This window comes from Chiloscyllium plagiosum, chromosome 10 (genome assembly GCF_004010195.1).
Source record: "Chiloscyllium plagiosum isolate BGI_BamShark_2017 chromosome 10, ASM401019v2, whole genome shotgun sequence".
Taxonomy (NCBI): domain Eukaryota; kingdom Metazoa; phylum Chordata; class Chondrichthyes; order Orectolobiformes; family Hemiscylliidae; genus Chiloscyllium; species Chiloscyllium plagiosum.
The window spans coordinates 26,409,136-26,425,799 of record NC_057719.1 but is presented as its reverse complement, the minus strand read 5'-3'; the positions used below and the strand labels follow the sequence as shown (position 1 = coordinate 26,425,799).

Genomic DNA, 16,664 nt, shown 5'->3' with positions numbered 1-16,664 from the left:
AATGACTCACTGACTATTTGACATTCAATTCAATTTTAATACCTGGTGTGTTAGAACTGAACCCTGATTTCTGGCTCCATTACTAATAACCATCAGCCTATTGAAACAACAGTATTATTCAGAAGGCCTGAATTTGAACAATGGACAAATTACCACTTGCACAAGCTTGAGGGGCTGAATGGTCTACTATTTCTATTTTCTATAGTTCATCTGCTAAAGGTTCAGAAGTTTAGGGTACATTGGAAAAAAAGGCAGACTGTAACATGTTTTTTTCCTGATCCATACAGTCAAACTTGTAAATTTCTTAACAAATGTTATTATATAATGATGAGTTCTGAGAAGATTTGTGGCTTAGATTGAGATTCATGTTATTCTATAATGAAAACAACATCAATTTCAATATATAGCAATTCAAACGGTTCTAAGGAATACAGCATTCTGTCAGTAAAATGCACACAACTATGATCCACAACCATCTGATGAAGGAGCAGCACTCCAAAAGCTAGTGCTTCCAAATAAACCTGTTGGACTATAACCTGGTGTTGTGTGATTTTTAACTTTGTACACCACAGCCCAACACCGGCATCTCCAATTCATGATCTACTTCCCATTTTTTCCCAGTCAAAATACTATTTTCCATTTTTTCATCAGATATGATCACTGCTGGCAAGTCCAGCAATCATTGTTCATCCCTAATATCCCTTGATATAAGGCCATAACCAGGTCAAAAGAGTCTTCCCTCACCCCCTAATGTTATTCAAATGCAGTTCGCTTCATTTTACATAATCCTCCTTTACACATTAATGTTGTTTGCATATGATTTCTCAAAATGGAATTAGTAGATTAAAATGCAGATTAAAGTGCAGACTTAACAAGAATCTGTATGATTCTAAACATATGTATGAATTAATTGTATTATGGTCATTAAACAGCTAGACAAGCTAGATGCAAGGATGATGCCCCCCGGCCAGTAACTCCAAAACAAGGAATCATAGTTTCAGGATATGTGGTTGATTGACATGAGGACAAATTTCTTCATTCAGAAAGTGGTGAACCTGTGGAATTCTCTATTGTTATAGGCTATGAAAGCCAAGTCATCAGAGGATATAGAGAGAATGAGTCTGAGGTAGATAATCCGCCAAAAATCATGTTGAATGATGAATTGGCATCAATGGGCTGAATGGTCAATTCCTGCAACTTATGTTTCTATAAAAAGAATGCATCACCTGCATCTCTGCTGCTCAGGAATTCCTTCTGGACTATGTTGAATAGCAAATATTATCGCTTTCATGCATGGATGTTATATTAACTAAAATTCAGAAAACTAACAACAAATCTTTCCCTGTCTTCAAAGTCAGTATTTAAACCCATTGCATGACTCTAAAGATGGAAAAGTCATTGGGAAGGAAATAATCCTAGCAATTGTTACACCCTCAACAGGAAACAGCTAATCTAATTCCTGTAAACAGGATGTTACCAACTAAGAATACTTTCATCACAATAAAAACAAACCTCATTGTTTGATGGCATATAAGGAAACTAATACCAAGTTTAATGACATTACAATTTATTCAAGAGGTCTGACTATAACAATGTGAGTGAATGTTGGGCTGATCTATTATTGTTGACCCTGTGTCAGTTTTGTTGGGCTTCACTAAGGCTTTCTCTCCACAAGACCCAACAAGATCTCTTGCCATATCTTGCCAAATGCATCTCATTAACAAGACATCCCACTGTTATGGTGTCCCTTTGTCCAATTTACACCACCTGACTCTGGCCCAAGATTTACACTGCAATCATTGTAGTCTCCATGGTCCAGAAGAACAGCCAGCAACAACAGTGCAAGCCACTGCATCCACGTCCTACCTAAGGCTCATGTTCTGCCACTCTTAGTACTGTATATAACATCTTCCTTCACTTCTCCAGAGTCTTCAGCACCACTAACCCTCCACCACTTATTCACTTGACTGGGACAGCTCACCAGCTTTTGACCACCACGCCTGAACTAACAGCTGCGCCACCCACTTTGATCTCACTCAATCCCTCCCTTTCTCTCATTACAGTAGGAGAAGGCCACAATGGGGCAACAAGGGCCCAGGCAGGTGGAAGGGGGCCCAACATCAGGCTTCTCACCCCCCATGAGAAGAATCTTGTTTCTCGCAGGAGAAGAATCATAGTGTCATACAGCACAAAAACAGACCTTTCTCTCCAACCAGTCCACATCGATCATAATCTCAAACTAAACTAGTCTCACCTGCCTGCACTTGGCCCATATCCCTCCAAAACTTTCTTATTCATGTACTTATCTAAATGTCTATTAAACATTCTAACTATACCCACATTCACCATTTTCTCTGCAAGTTAATATGAACCATTATGTGTAGAAAAAAGCTGTCCCTTATATCTTTTTTAAATCTTAGAAATAGTGTTGAAATCCTCCACCCTAGGGAAAAGACACCTGGAATTCACCTTATTTATGCCCAGGGACCAGTCCTATGGGGATGGCATCATATCCAATCAATTAATTACCACTGTTTATTTCACTGCAACTCTCACAGTAACCCCATTCATTGCACATCACTTTGAACCACTGGCTGCAATCACTTCTCTTCCTGGTGTCTTCCAGATACCAGCGGGATGTTCACAGCTCCAGAGGAGAAAAGAGATGCTCCACCAGAAGTTACCTCCTCAATCTCTGCGGATGAAGTTTCAGGACTCAGGAAGCGTTGTCAAGGCTGCCTCCTGAACCCCCTCCCAGCTCAGACACTGACACCTTATTGTGAGTGCTATGTTTAGAAAATATGGGAACACAATCATGTGAGCACCTCACTGCCACAGTTCCTTAGCTGACTGAGGAAGAAGCACTCTGGCAACTGGCATTTTGGAGGGGATAGCTTTGGCAAATAGGGTCAAGGAGAATCCAAAGGGATTTTATAAATACATTAAGGACAAAAGGGTAACTAGAGATAGAATAGGGTCCCTCAAAGATCAGCAAGGCAACCTATATATGGGGCCGCAAGAGATGGGGGAGATACTAAACAAACATTTTGCATCAGTGTTTACTGTAGAGAAGGAAATGGAAGATTCAAATGTAGGGAAATACATGATTACATCTTGAAAAATGTCCACATTACAGAGGAGGAGGTGCTGGATCTTTTGAAACGTATAAAAGTAAATAAATCCCCAGGATCTGATCAGATGTACCCTAGAATTCTGTGAGAAGCTAGTGAAGTGATTGCTGAGCTCCTTGCTGAGATAGTTGTATCATCGAAAGTCACGGGTGAGGTGCTGGAAGACTAGAGGTTGGCTAACGTGGTACCATTATTTAAGAAAGGTGGTAAGGAAAAGCCAGGGAACTATAGACCAGTGAGCGGAGGGCAAGTTGTTGGAGGGAGTTGTGAAGGACAGGATTTACATGTATTTGGAAAGGCAAGGACTGATTAGGAATAGTCAGCATGGCTTTGTGCATGGAAAATCATGTCTCACAAACCTGATTGAGTTTTTTGGAGAAGTAACGAAGAGGATTGATGAGGGCAGAATGGAGGACGTGATCTATGTGAACTTCAGTAAGGCATTCAACAAGGTTTCTCATGAGAGACTGGTTTGCATCGTTAAATGTCATGGAATGCAGGGAGAACTGGCTCGAAGATAGAAAACAGAGGGTGGTGCTGGGTTGCTTTTCAGACTGGAGGCCTGTGACCAGTGGAGTGTCACAAGGATCAGTGCTGGGTCCAGTACTTTTCATCATTTATATAAATGATTTGGATGTGAACATGGGAGGTATAATTACTAAGTTTACAGATGACACCAAAATGGGAGGTGTAGTGGACAGCGAAGAAGGTTACCTCAGATTACAATGGGATCTTGATCAGATGGGCCAATGGGTTGAGGAGTGGCAGATGGAGTTTAATTTAGATAAATACGAGGTGTTGCATTTTGGGGAAGCAAATCTTAGCAGGACCTATACACTTAATTGTAAGGTCTTGGGCAGTATTGCTGAACAAAGGGACCTTGGAGTGCAGGTTCATAGTTCCTTGAAAGTAGAGTCGTAGGTAGATAGGATAGTGAAGAAGGTGTTTGGTATGCTTTCCTTTATTGGTCACAGAATTGAGTATAGAAGATGGGAGGTCATGTTGCGGCTGTACAGGACATTGATTAAGCTACTTTTAGAATATTGCGTGCAATTCTGGTCTCCTTCCCATCGGAAAGATGTTGTGAAACTTGAAAGGGTTCAGAAAAGATTTACAAGGATGTTGCCAGGGTTGGAGGATTTGAGCTATAGGGAGAGGCTGAACAGGTTGGAGCTGTTTTCACTGGAGTGTCAGAGGTTGAGGTGTAACTATATAGAGGCTGATAAAATCATGAGGGGTATTTTTAGGATAAATAGACAAAGTATTTTCTCTGGGGTGAGGGAGTCCAGAACTAGAGGGCATAGGTTTGCGATGAGAGGGGAAAAATTTAAAAGGGACCTAAGGGGCAACTTTTTCACACAGAGGGTGGTACATGTATGGAACGAGCTGCCGTGGAAGTGATGGAAGCTGGTACAATTACAACATTTAAAAGGCATCTGGATGGGTATATGAATAGGAAGTGTTTCGAGAGATATGGGTCAGGAGCTGGCAGGTGGGACTAGATTGGTTGGCATGGACGAGTTGGACCGAAGGGTCTGTTTCCATGCTGTATGTCTCTATGACTGCCAGAAAATAGATATCTGCTGAACCCCAGGCAAGAGAGGACAATCAGGGGCTTCACCTAAATGCACACAGAGGAATAACTTATTGTGGAGCATTTTAATAATAACTCAACACAGGGTATTTTAGTGAGTCAGAATGGAATGGGCCAGTGCGGAGCAGCCAGCGGGCTGGGGCCTCGAGAGGGTGGCAGGTGGACTGGGGCCCAGTGTGGTCAGCCTGTCACAGAGCCTGGCAGTGCAAGGAGAGTGAGACCGTGTAGAAAGCCCACTGCATGGAGATACTGCAGGCTATAGAAGGACTGTAATGTTTATCTTTTAACTTTATTTCTTTAACTTCATAATTTATACTATGAAGAACTGTAATGTAGAACTTTTCTATTTATTTCTCTATATTTGTACCTAATCTAGTGTAGTATGTAACATTTGTACTTCAATACTTTGTATCTAAGATGGCACTTTGTGTGGCAACATTATACACATTTCACTGTACTCCTGCACTTGAGTACTCGTGACAATAAACCTAATTTTAATACTAATTCATTCAAATGTCAAGCAGCCTTTGTTTTACACAGGTGAGAAGACAATCAGGAGACATCTTCAACAATAGCTATTTCAAGTTGTTTTTATATTATTCTAATTGTGTTCCAATCACAGTGCCACCTAAAACAGGGCTGATAATATCAAGAAGGACTGAAATTTTGGACAACAAAAATTACACAGGAAAACCAATATCATGTAATCTAATTAAAAATGGAGGTGGCCTTTGTCACAAGCAGTAACCTCAGACAACACTTAATCACCCCTGTCACAGAAAGACAGAAGATCTTTTACATAAAGATCAGCTCAGGAGCCTGGGATGCCTCACCTTGATGGAATGTATTGGTTTCACCATAAAACTAACATCAGCACTGAGTGTCTGTCCAGAACAGACTTGCAGGATCAAAGTGGCTGCCAAGCACCAATCATCCAGCAGGATATCCTCAGGAGATGTATCTGCAGTACTGTTTATCGAAACAGACCGTGTGACTCACATGTCTACAATAAAGTTGCTTTGTTCGTAAGCTTAACATCCAAGAATCATTTTAACTCCACAATTTCTAGTTGGCTCGAAGGCCCCACTTCATGAGCAAAAGGCAGAGATGTGGGAGGCAATTGCCCTCCTAGCCCAGAGGTTCAGGAATGTCTCAAGCATACGACTGACTGGCTGCATGGCCACATTGGAGAGCTGTGATGGAGAGTCAGGTCCAGCACCCTTCCTATTCATATATCCATCCAGATGCCTTTTAAATGTTGCAATTGCACCAGCCTCCACCATTTCCTTTGGCAGCTCATTTTTATACATGCATCACTCTCTATGAAAAAGTTCTCATTAGATCCCTTTTAAATCTTTCCCCTTTCACCTTAAAACCACACCCTCCAGTTTTAGACTGTGCTACCCTGGGAATAAAAAGACCTTGACTATTCAGCCTATCCCTGTCCCTCATGATTTTATAAACTTATATAAGGTCAACCCTCAACCTCTGACGCTCTAGGGAAAATAACCAGCCTTTCAGTCTCCTCCTATTGCTCAAACCCTCCAAATCTGGCAACAAACTTGTAAATCTTTACTGAGCCCTTTCAAGTTTCACAACATCCTTCCTACAGCAGGTAGACCAGGACTGAATGTGGTATTCCAAAAGTGGCCTAACCAATGTCCTGCACATCATCACCATGTCTGTTGGTCTTTATGACTGAAGGCATGGTGTGGAATAGAGGTGGTGGTTGTTGTTTGGGGGGATGGTGGTAAATGGGGGGAACCTGTTGCACATTCCAATTCCCTTTCTTCACAAAGAGACAGGGTGATGCCAAGAGGCAACCTGCTGGAGGAGAAATCACATACACACACCTCTCAGACATCTCTCAGGACAGTCTACCTTCACCTCTACCCTGACTGCCCTCTCCGCTGACCCTTGGGAAGTTCAAGCCAAGGAGGGTCCACTTGCATCTGGCAAGAAGACCCTTCGCATGGCTAGGCCATCCAGGCACATCCCCCAGTGTTTCCCAATCAAACATCCAAGGCCAACAGGCTCCAGTCCTGAGCAAACACAGTCCACTCCAGCTGCAGAACCTGGGAAAATGCAGAGACGCAGTGGGAGGCAAAGGAAGAATAAATCTTTACATGGCATTATGTAATACAGAGACATTGCACTGTATATAAATTATATTTGCATAAATGTTATTAGTTTTGCGTTACATCTGTTTGTTTGAGTCTCTCCGTAACCCTGAATGTGTCAGCATGATGCTTAACTACATGTCCATACAGGATGCACATGAATCAGTGTCTGTGTTGACAGCCTGCTGCAGCATGTAGAAGCAAGATCAACAAGGCGTAAAAAGGGCAGTGGTTCTGCTGACACCGTTGGCTCTCATGCTAACACATTCTTATTCTTTCCTGGCCTCTGTTTGGAAAAATATTGGAGCTTCACAATGAGGTTTCACAACATGAGCAATAGCCAGTGCCTGACAGACTTAGAGTGAGGACTGCAGATGCTGGAGATCAGAGTCAAAAAGTGTGGCAATTTAACAGTTCTCAAAATGTAAAGGTCATCCAATTTGGATAGGTTGTATCCAGGCGACTAAGGAAGTACGGGTGGAATTTGGAGAAGCTCTGGCTGTAATCTTCCATGCCTTGGACATGGGCATGGTGCTAACGGACTGAAGAACTGAATATGTGACACAGGTGTAAAGAAAACGAATAGAGGGGTATATATGATATTACACGCTAAACAGCATAACATGAAAAACATTTAGAGACAATAATCTTGGACAAAATTAATTGCTATTTGGATCAGTAAAGGAAACTCTTAGGTTTGTTAAAGATAGAATTCTGTTTGACAAACTTGATCAACACCATTGAAGAAGTAAGTTTCAAAGACTCTATGGATTTTCAAACCACATTTTGAAATGTACCAGATAATAGATTAGTTAGCAAAATTCAAGCCCTTGGGACTAAAAGGTAAGTATCACAGGTACCGAATTGTTGCAGGACATAAAGTAGATTAGTAGTCAATGGTTGTTCTTCAGACTGAAGGCACTTGTTAATATTAAGAACACTGCTTCTTCTGATATATATTTATGATCTTGGCTTGGATATGGAAGGTATACACTTTTGAGTTTGCATAAGATACAAAATTCCAAGATGTAGTAAATATTGAGGTACATGGTAGCAAATTTCAGGAAGCCATCCTGATAACACTGACAGACACTTGGCATTTTACATTTAATGCAGAAAATGAAAAGTGATAGTTTTTAATGGAAAAATGATGAGAGGTGACAATGAGCTAAATGTAACCACTTAAAGGGTTTACAGGATCAGAGAGGTCTGCAAATGTATACGTAAATCTTTGAAGATGGCAATAAAGTACATAGTTAAATACGTATGCAGGAATCTTCACTCAGAGTATACAAAAGCATAGAAGCTATGTTAAATCTTTGTCAAATACTGGTCTTGGGCAGAGTATTTGTGTCTTTAGGCGACATTATAGGAAGGAAATCAAGGCCTTGGAGAAAGTGCAGAAGCCATTTCCTTGCAGGAGTAAAGATGAGGATGTTGCATAGAGGTGCTGAAACAAACAAGATCCTGAGAGGGCTTGATGTGCTGAAAGCATGTTTACTCTACAGGACTAAGATGGACAATTTTAAAACAAGGGGTCTTCCATTTAAAACTGAGATGAAATTTTTTATCTCAGAGGTTCTTGAGAATCTGTGGAATTTTCTTCATCCAAGAGTGGTGGCAGTATGGTCATTGAATATGTTTAAGGCGAAAGTAGAGAGATTCTTGACCATCAAGGAACCATGAAAATTTCAAGTAGCCACAAAAGGTTGATAGCCAGGAGATAGATACACACAAGTAGAAATTGTTTTGCAGGTCAGGCAGCATCTGTGTGGAAAGAAACTGCTTTAATGTGTCAGTTCTGTAATTCTAAAGCAGAACTGAGAAAAAATGCAGTTTGTGACTGGCCAAAAAAAAGCCCAAGGAAACTAGTTTCTTTCAAAAACAAAACCAAAGCAAATTGGATACAAAATTGGCATGATGGTAGGAAGGATGTGTGGAATAGTGGAAGGATGCTTGTCGGACTGGAGGCTTATGACCAGTGGAGTGCCTCAGGGGTTGGTGCTGGGCCCATTACTGTTTGTATTCTATATCAATGATTTGGTTGAGAATGTACAAGGCATGATCAGTAAGTTTGCTGATGACACAAAAATGGGTAGTATTGTTTAGAGGAAGGTTATCAGAAATTGCAGCAGGACCTTGATCAGTCAGGGAAGTGGGCCAAGAAATGGAAAATGGTGTTTAATATAGATAAGTGTGAGGTCTTACATTTTGGAAAGTCAAATCAAGGTAGGAGTTTCATGGTGAATGGTAGGGCCTTAAAGAGCGTAGTGGACCAGAGGAATCTTGGCACTCAGGTTCACAGTTCGCTGAAAGTGGAGTCACAGGTAGACAGGGCAGTGAAGAAGGCTTTTTGCACACTGCCCTTCATCAGTCAAGACATTGAGTATAGAAGTTGCAAAGTTATGTTGCAGTTATACAGGACATCGGTGAGGCTGCACTTGGAGTATTGTGCTCAGCATTGATCACCTTGTTATAGGAAGGATGTTATTAAACTGGAAAGAGTGCAGAAGAAATTTTACAAGGATGTTGACTGGATGCAATGGTCTGAGGTACAGGAAGAGATGGAGGGGTACTGGTTGGGTCGGTGGGAGAGGAAGAAACAGAGGGCTTGGAGGCCTTCACCAGGCCGGATCGACGTGCACAGAGACTGGATGTCCCATCAACCCAACCAGTACTCCTCTACTGACATACTCATTCAATTGGCAGAATTGGTCCTCACTCTCAACAACTTCTTTGAATCCTCCCACTTTCTTCAAACCAAAGGGGTAGCCATGGCCACCTGCATGGGTCCCAGCTATGCCTGCCTCTTCATAGGATATGTGAAACAGGCCATCATCCAGGGTGGCATGGTGGCTCAGTGGTTAGCACTGCTGCCTCACAGCACCAGGGCCTCAGGTGCGATTCCAGCTTTGGGTGACTGTGTGTGTGGAGTTTACATAATCTCCCAGTGTCTGCGTGGGTTTCCTCTGGGCGCTCCAGTTTCCTCCCACAGTCCGAAGATGTGCAGGTCAGGTGAATTGGCCTTGCTGAATTGCCCATAGTGTTAGGTCTGGGTGGGTTACTCTTCAGAGGGTCGGTGTGAACTTGTTGGGCCAAAGGGCCTGTTTCCACACTGTAGGTAATCCACTTTTCATCTACTACATTGATGACTGTATCAGCACCACCTTGTGCTCCCGTAAGAAGGTTGAACAACCTCACTAACACCATCTACCATGACCTAAAGTTTACACTGACCATCTTGGATACCTCTGTCCTCTTTCTGGACTTCTCAGTCTCGATCTCCGAAGAACAACTCAACACGGACATCCCACAGCTACCTTGACCTCCACCCACTCCCCCTCCTGTAAAAATGTGATCCCTTACTCCCAACTCCTCCACCTCCACTGCATCTGCTCCAAGCTAGAACAAGTCCATTCCTGGACATCCCAGATGGCTTCCTATTTCAAGGACCACAATTTCCCCTCCCATGTGATCAGCAATGCCTTCTAGCACATCATCTCCAATTCCCATACCTCTGCCCTTGAACCCCAGCCCTCCAACTACACCAAGGATAGAACCTCACCCTGGTCCTCACCTTCCATCCCACAAATCTCTGGATACAGCACATTATCCTCCGACATTTCTGTAACCTACAATCAGATCCTACCACCAGAGATATATTTCCCTCCCCATTCCTATGTGCATTTCAGAGAGACCATTCCCTCTGCAGCTCCCTCGTTAGGTCCACACCCACCACCAACCCACCCTCCATTCGCAGCACCTTCCCTTGCACCCACTCCTGGCTCCTCACCTCTGTCCAAAGCCCCAAAGAATTGTTTCACATCCGGCAGAGATTTTCCTGCACATCCACTCAGCTCATCTACTGTTGCTCTCGATGTGGTCTCCCCTACATCAGGGAGACAGGACGCCAACTCGCAGACTGTTTCAGGGAACATCCCTTGGACAAATGCACCAAACAACCCCACCGCCCACTTCAACTCCCCCTCCCACTCCACCAAGGACATGCAAGTCATGGGCAACCTCCACTGCTGAATAAAAGCTGACAACTAGAGGAAGAACGCCTCATCTTCCACCTTGGGACCCTTCAACCAAGCAGCATCAACATCAACTTCACTAGTTTCCAACTCTCCCCTCCCCCCCATCTCATCCCAGATTCAACCCTCCAATTCAGCACGCCCACTTGATCTATCCTGCCTATCTTCCTTCCCACCAATTCATTCTACCCACACCACCAACCTATCACTATTACCCGCCACCTGTGCTTCTCCAGCTCCACATTTTCTGACTCTGCCAGCAGAAGTGGTTGAGGCAGGCACATTAACAACATTTGAAAGGCATTTGGACAAATACATGGATAGGAAGGGATTAAAAGGGTATGAGCCAAGTGCAGCGAAATGGGGTTAGCGTGGATGGACATTTTGGTCAGCATGGGCAATTTTGGGCCAAAGGGCCTGTCTCCGTGCTGTAGCACTCTTTGACGAAAGCAAGTTGAAATCTGGAACACATTTTGAAAAGGACAATGCAAGCAGATTCAACAGTAGCATTCAATAGAGAATTTGATAAATACTTAAAGGGAAAAGAGCAACATTCTGGAGAAAGAACAAAGAGGTGGGATTAATTGGAGAGCTTTATTGCAGACCTGAAACAGACATAATAAGCTAGACCTCTTTATTGTACTCTGTCAACTATGTAAGTGACAGAACTTTTAAGGCAGACAAAAACGTGTTGAACCAAAATGTACTTACAAGATTCAGTAGAAGTTAAAAAGCAGGTGAGAAAACTTGCATGATAACTGGAATATCAGTTGTTTAATTGGTACAGATGGAAGGTTCAAGAATGTGAAGCAACAGTTGGACCAGGAAAAAGTAGCATGAAATTCTAAAAGATCATCTTGATTATGAGATTTATGGTGCCATTTGTTGAATTGCAATCCACAGCAGGTGGATGCGAGTCAAATGTATGTCACATCCAAACTTGCGGAAACAAAATATCTGTTTGAATGAGGCCATCACTAAACCCATGATTATGAGCTTAGCACCACATGTAAGTGTTAAAACATTAAAATATTTGGATTAAGAATATCTAGTAAACTGTTGAATGGATAACTTGCACAAAGTTATCAGAGACATCTTTTAGAAAGGAGATAGACTGCAAGACACATTTTAAAAAAAGGACTTGCAAACACAAATAGAGTCACAGAGATGTACAGCATGGAAACAGACCCTTCAGTCCAACTCATCCAAGCTGCCCAGATATCTCAAACTAATCTCGTCCCATTTGCTAGCACTTGGCCCATATCCCTCTAAACCCTTCCTATTCATATACTCATCTAGATGCCTTTCAAATGTTCTAATTGTACCAGCCTCCACCACTTCCTCTCGGCGCTCATTCCACACACACACACACACACCATCCTCTGCGTGAAAAAGTTGCACTTAGATCTCTTTTAAATGTTTCCCCTCTTACCCTAAAATGATTGCAAATTTCAGTATTAATCACAAGATATAACACCTCATTGTAGTTAGTTTTTTTTAGGATTTGCACAATTAAATTTTGATTTATTAAAAAAGTGAGAGAAAATGCTTTTCATGCCCTTCCAACTTTATTCAATTTTTATTTGTTTTGCTTACGTTTAAAATCTGGTGTTCTCGGTTTTCTGTTAGCTAATTCTATTTACAGCTTTTACAAATTGTCTCAGTACGCCAGACAGTTAAGATTCAAATGATTCATTATCTCCAAAAGACAGAATTGAGCACTTAACCAGTAAACGCCTGCATATATGCTAGAAATACTTATCACTTCATCATGTCATCTCACTTCCTGACTGAACAGAAAAGGAATCATTCAGTTCTCTTTGTAGCATCAAATAAAACACGTATGCTTAGTTCCAAAAATGAAACTTTATTTGATACACAGCAACAAGGTTACTATTTTAGAGAACAACACATCTTATCTCCAGTGTGCACACGCAAAAAGCATTGCAAAGCACAATTAATCGTATATTACGTCATCTGCCTCCTTGGTAAAGTCAAACAAGATAGTAAGTGACTCTTGTTTCTTACAAAGTTCTTTACTATTTTAAAGAAGCTGAATTCAAATGCAATTTTATTCCTGCAGGCAACTTTTTAGACAGAAATTAAATTCAAACTTCAGTAAATACAACATAAAAATATTGCAACAGTTATAACGAATACTTAACACATTACCACATCTTTTTCAAAATATAACATACTAGAGATTATGGTAGTTTCAATGTTGGAGGCAACATTGTTAAAAACACACAGAGTTGCAAACAGATACAAGTTCTGGTTTTCATTTTCTGCTCAATGCTTTCTTCTCCCGAAAGCATTAAATATAACTGAGATATGTTCCACAGGCATGAGTCACCTTCTCGTTCCTTACATAAGAATCTATTGTTCCCATAAGCCTTGACACTTGAGCATCAATGGGCTGTTTCACCAGAGCACAAGTTGGACTTGGTTTGCTTTTACCTCCTACTACTTCAGGTACTTGGAGATCAATGACTGTGCTCACTGTCAAACCAACTGTGATCAGGCTACTCTTCTCAGTCCAAGGACTGATTCTAGTCAAGACACTATTTTACAGAAATGTCTGACAAATTCGTCTCTTGCTTAAGTGAAAATACTAATCTTTGTGGTAACCCAATAGTTAAAGGTACTGCAAGATATAGCACTCTAGCACAAAGTAGGAAGCTTTGACATTCCATTCCTGGCCTTTGCCATTCAAATTGAGATGAATCAACTGATCTAATTAGTCTCAGTGTTTCCAAGTTAAATAACTGAAGACAGCAAAAGTGGGTAGTCCCTCCTTAGCCTAATCATAGGTTTCTGTTCAGAAATGTGTGTTTCTTTCGATGCAGATATTTCAGTCTGCCATGACTCTACATTGCCACCTTGCCTCACTTCACCCTCCAAATGTTAGAATGCACTGTTTAGATATGTATGAGAGGAGTACCATTCAAACCATAATGCTGAATGATTGACAGTAGCTGCAAAACTGTAGTCTAGCTTAAATGAAATAGATTGTTGGTACTGAACTAGAGTATTGCTGAAAAAAGCCACAGTTTGTCAAAGCTTTTCATCTTGCACTCATCAGGATATTTCGCAAGAATACTAATTCAACTGAAATTTTAAGTCAGGAAGAATGACTCTGAGCAGGACATTGGTCAAGACAATGCAGCAAACGGCTGTCACATAACTAATAAGTGCCTGCCCTATGCCAAGGCCTCTACCAAAGCAGCCCAATTACCAATGCATCAGCAAGCTCCTCGCCTGCAGTATAAATGGTAGTTTTCCTTACTCTTGTGAATTGTCCTGAGTGTAAGATGAAGATTTGACAAAAATCTCCTTTTTTCAGTCATTCTCAAGACAAAATATTTGAGCAAAGAGAGAAACGAAGGAATGCAATAAAAACGCTGTCATTCTTTGCTCAAATTTGCACTTGAAAATAATGTACTTAGCAAGTTAAAATATGTTCTTGGGCATGGGCAGCAAAGACATGCCTGCATTTATTACACACCTTTGTTGCCCTGAAAGTAAAGAGCCTAGGACTGCAGGAAGGTAGTTCATTTCCCAAAATTTCGCTAGTGAGCTAGTTACATTTTTTTTAAATGACAGAAATGTTATGGTCAATTACAGAGACATAGACTCATACTGCACAGATATAGAACCTTTGGTCCAACTCATCCATGCCAACCAGACATCCCAATCTGACCTAGTTCCATTTGCCAGCATTTGGTCCATATCCTTCTAAACCCTTCCGATTCATATACCTATCCAGATGCCTTTTAAATGCTGTAATTCTACCAGCCTCCATCATTTCCTCTAGCAGCTTATTCCATACATGCACTATCTACCTCTCAGGTCTTTTTAAAATCTTTCCACTCTGAGCTTAAACCTATATCCTCTAGTTTTTGACTCCTCCAACCTAGGAAAAAGACCTTGGCTATTCACCCTATCCATCATTCTTCATTCTCACTTCTTATCTGACTTATTGACTGAAACTTTAAAACCTGCCATAGCAGGCTTGGAACCCTGACTGGTTGGTCCTGTACTAAGCTGCAGGAACTACAGTATTACACAGAAGGCCTATGTTTGAGCTTTGGACAGATAACCACTTTAATCTGAAGATTAAGACTTTTAAAGCATGCCAAAGAAAAGGCAGGTTATCCTGTTTTTAAACTTGGCCCATCCTAACTCATTAACTTCATAAAGACATTACTATGTAGTGTAAGCAACAAAAAATCTCAATACACAGCAATTTTGACTTTGTTTATATTATGTAATCAGGAATACAACAAACAATCTGTAAAGTACACACAGCTCCCATTTACTCCTTTACATTTCCCAGTGAAAATTCTGATATGAACCCGCTTTTTGCTTTAAAAGATCAAGCTGACCTATCACAGACTACTCAAGTGTAATTTTCCCTAATTCTTGGAACTCCATTTTATACATTTATGTTCCCTGGTATGATCTTCTCAAAACGAAGGGAACAGGTTCAAGTACAAAAGACTTTAAAAGCAAAAATCTGCATGGCTCTGCAATACACATTCAGCATAACAGGAACTTTGTGTTAGAACAATTAAACATGAAGACAAGGTCAAAATTCAAAGATAAAAACAGATCTACAAACTTTCAAGCGTCACAAATGCCACAAAGCTCAAATGCTTGCTGCATATCATCTCTCTTGACACGTTCAATGTTTAAATTGAACCTGATTTGAATATAAGCTATAGTTAAGAGAGTTAAAGTATGTTTTCAAAAAGTAAACACTTTAGTATTTGCCTTCTTAGGTCCTATCATTGGTAGATCAGAAAATACCAAAAACGTTTTTTTAATTGGTTACGAAATCTTGAATTTCTTCCCTGGAATTTTCTTAATTAGGTTGTGCATGAAGAGGGTTTTTCAGAAGATAAGGTGCTGCAATTGAAGTTAAGAAACAGGAAATCTTGCATTTTCTTTTAACTACAAATTATCCCACAAGACAACCACAAAAGTTCTTTGCATTAAGAGTGAAAATAACCTTTTGCTCTCTGTGAAAACACATATATTTGTCTTTGTGGCTGAAGTATAGGTGGAATGCTGCACATATGGATCAGCAATGGGAAACAGTTATTGCTGGTATTTAGTTTTCACATTAACTTCCTTCCCCTTTTGAATCATCATTGGCACCAGCTTCTAACGACTTCAGCCCATCTGCTTGAGGCAGTTCTTGTTCAGTCATGCCAGCTGTGAATTGGGGTAAAAAAGATCACAGACTAATAAATATTTAGAACCAAGGAAGAGATCTGCACCAATCCAGGCAAGTAGGGAATATTCCATCACTTACCTGATTTGTGCATTGTAGATAGTGAACAAGCTTTGGGGAATCAGGAGACAAGTTAATCACTCCAAAATTCCTAGCCTTTAACTTGCTCTTGTAGGTATGGCATTAATGTGGCTAGTCCAGTTCAGTTTCTAGTCAAAGGCAACCCCAGAATATTGGTATTGGAAGAATTCAGTGATGGTAATGCCATTGAATGTCAGAGGCCAGTAGTTATATTCTATCTTCTTGGATATAGTCATTATCTGGCTCTTGTGTGGTGTGAAGGTTACTTGCCACTTATCAGCCAAGTCTGGAGTTGTCCAGCTCTTGCTGCATATTTCCATATATTGCTTCAGTAACTGAGGTATCGGTCATCAATTGTGAACATTGTGCAATCATCATTTGATTGTCGGAATGATTATACCTTCTATAGCATGCCGTTTCTGTTGTTTGATATGCAAGTACTTCTGTGTTGTTGCTTTACCTCAA

The 16,664-nt window shown here is 41.0% G+C and overlaps 1 protein-coding gene across 5 annotated transcripts in view; it reads right to left on the bottom strand.

The window, feature by feature from the left end:
• Positions 1-16,664, bottom strand: part of atxn3 (ataxin 3) — a 73,212-nt gene that overhangs the window by 2,704 nt on the left and 53,844 nt on the right. Inside the window, exon 11 of one of the 5 annotated variants that reach the window (XM_043697214.1) lies at positions 14,755-16,099. The exons of the other annotated variants lie outside the window; for them this stretch is intronic. Within the exon in view, the coding sequence (XP_043553149.1) occupies positions 16,008-16,099 (92 nt within the window). The 3' untranslated portion in view covers positions 14,755-16,007. Of the gene's footprint in view, positions 1-14,754; positions 16,100-16,664 lie in introns of those variants that run through there. 5 annotated transcript variants of the gene reach the window in all.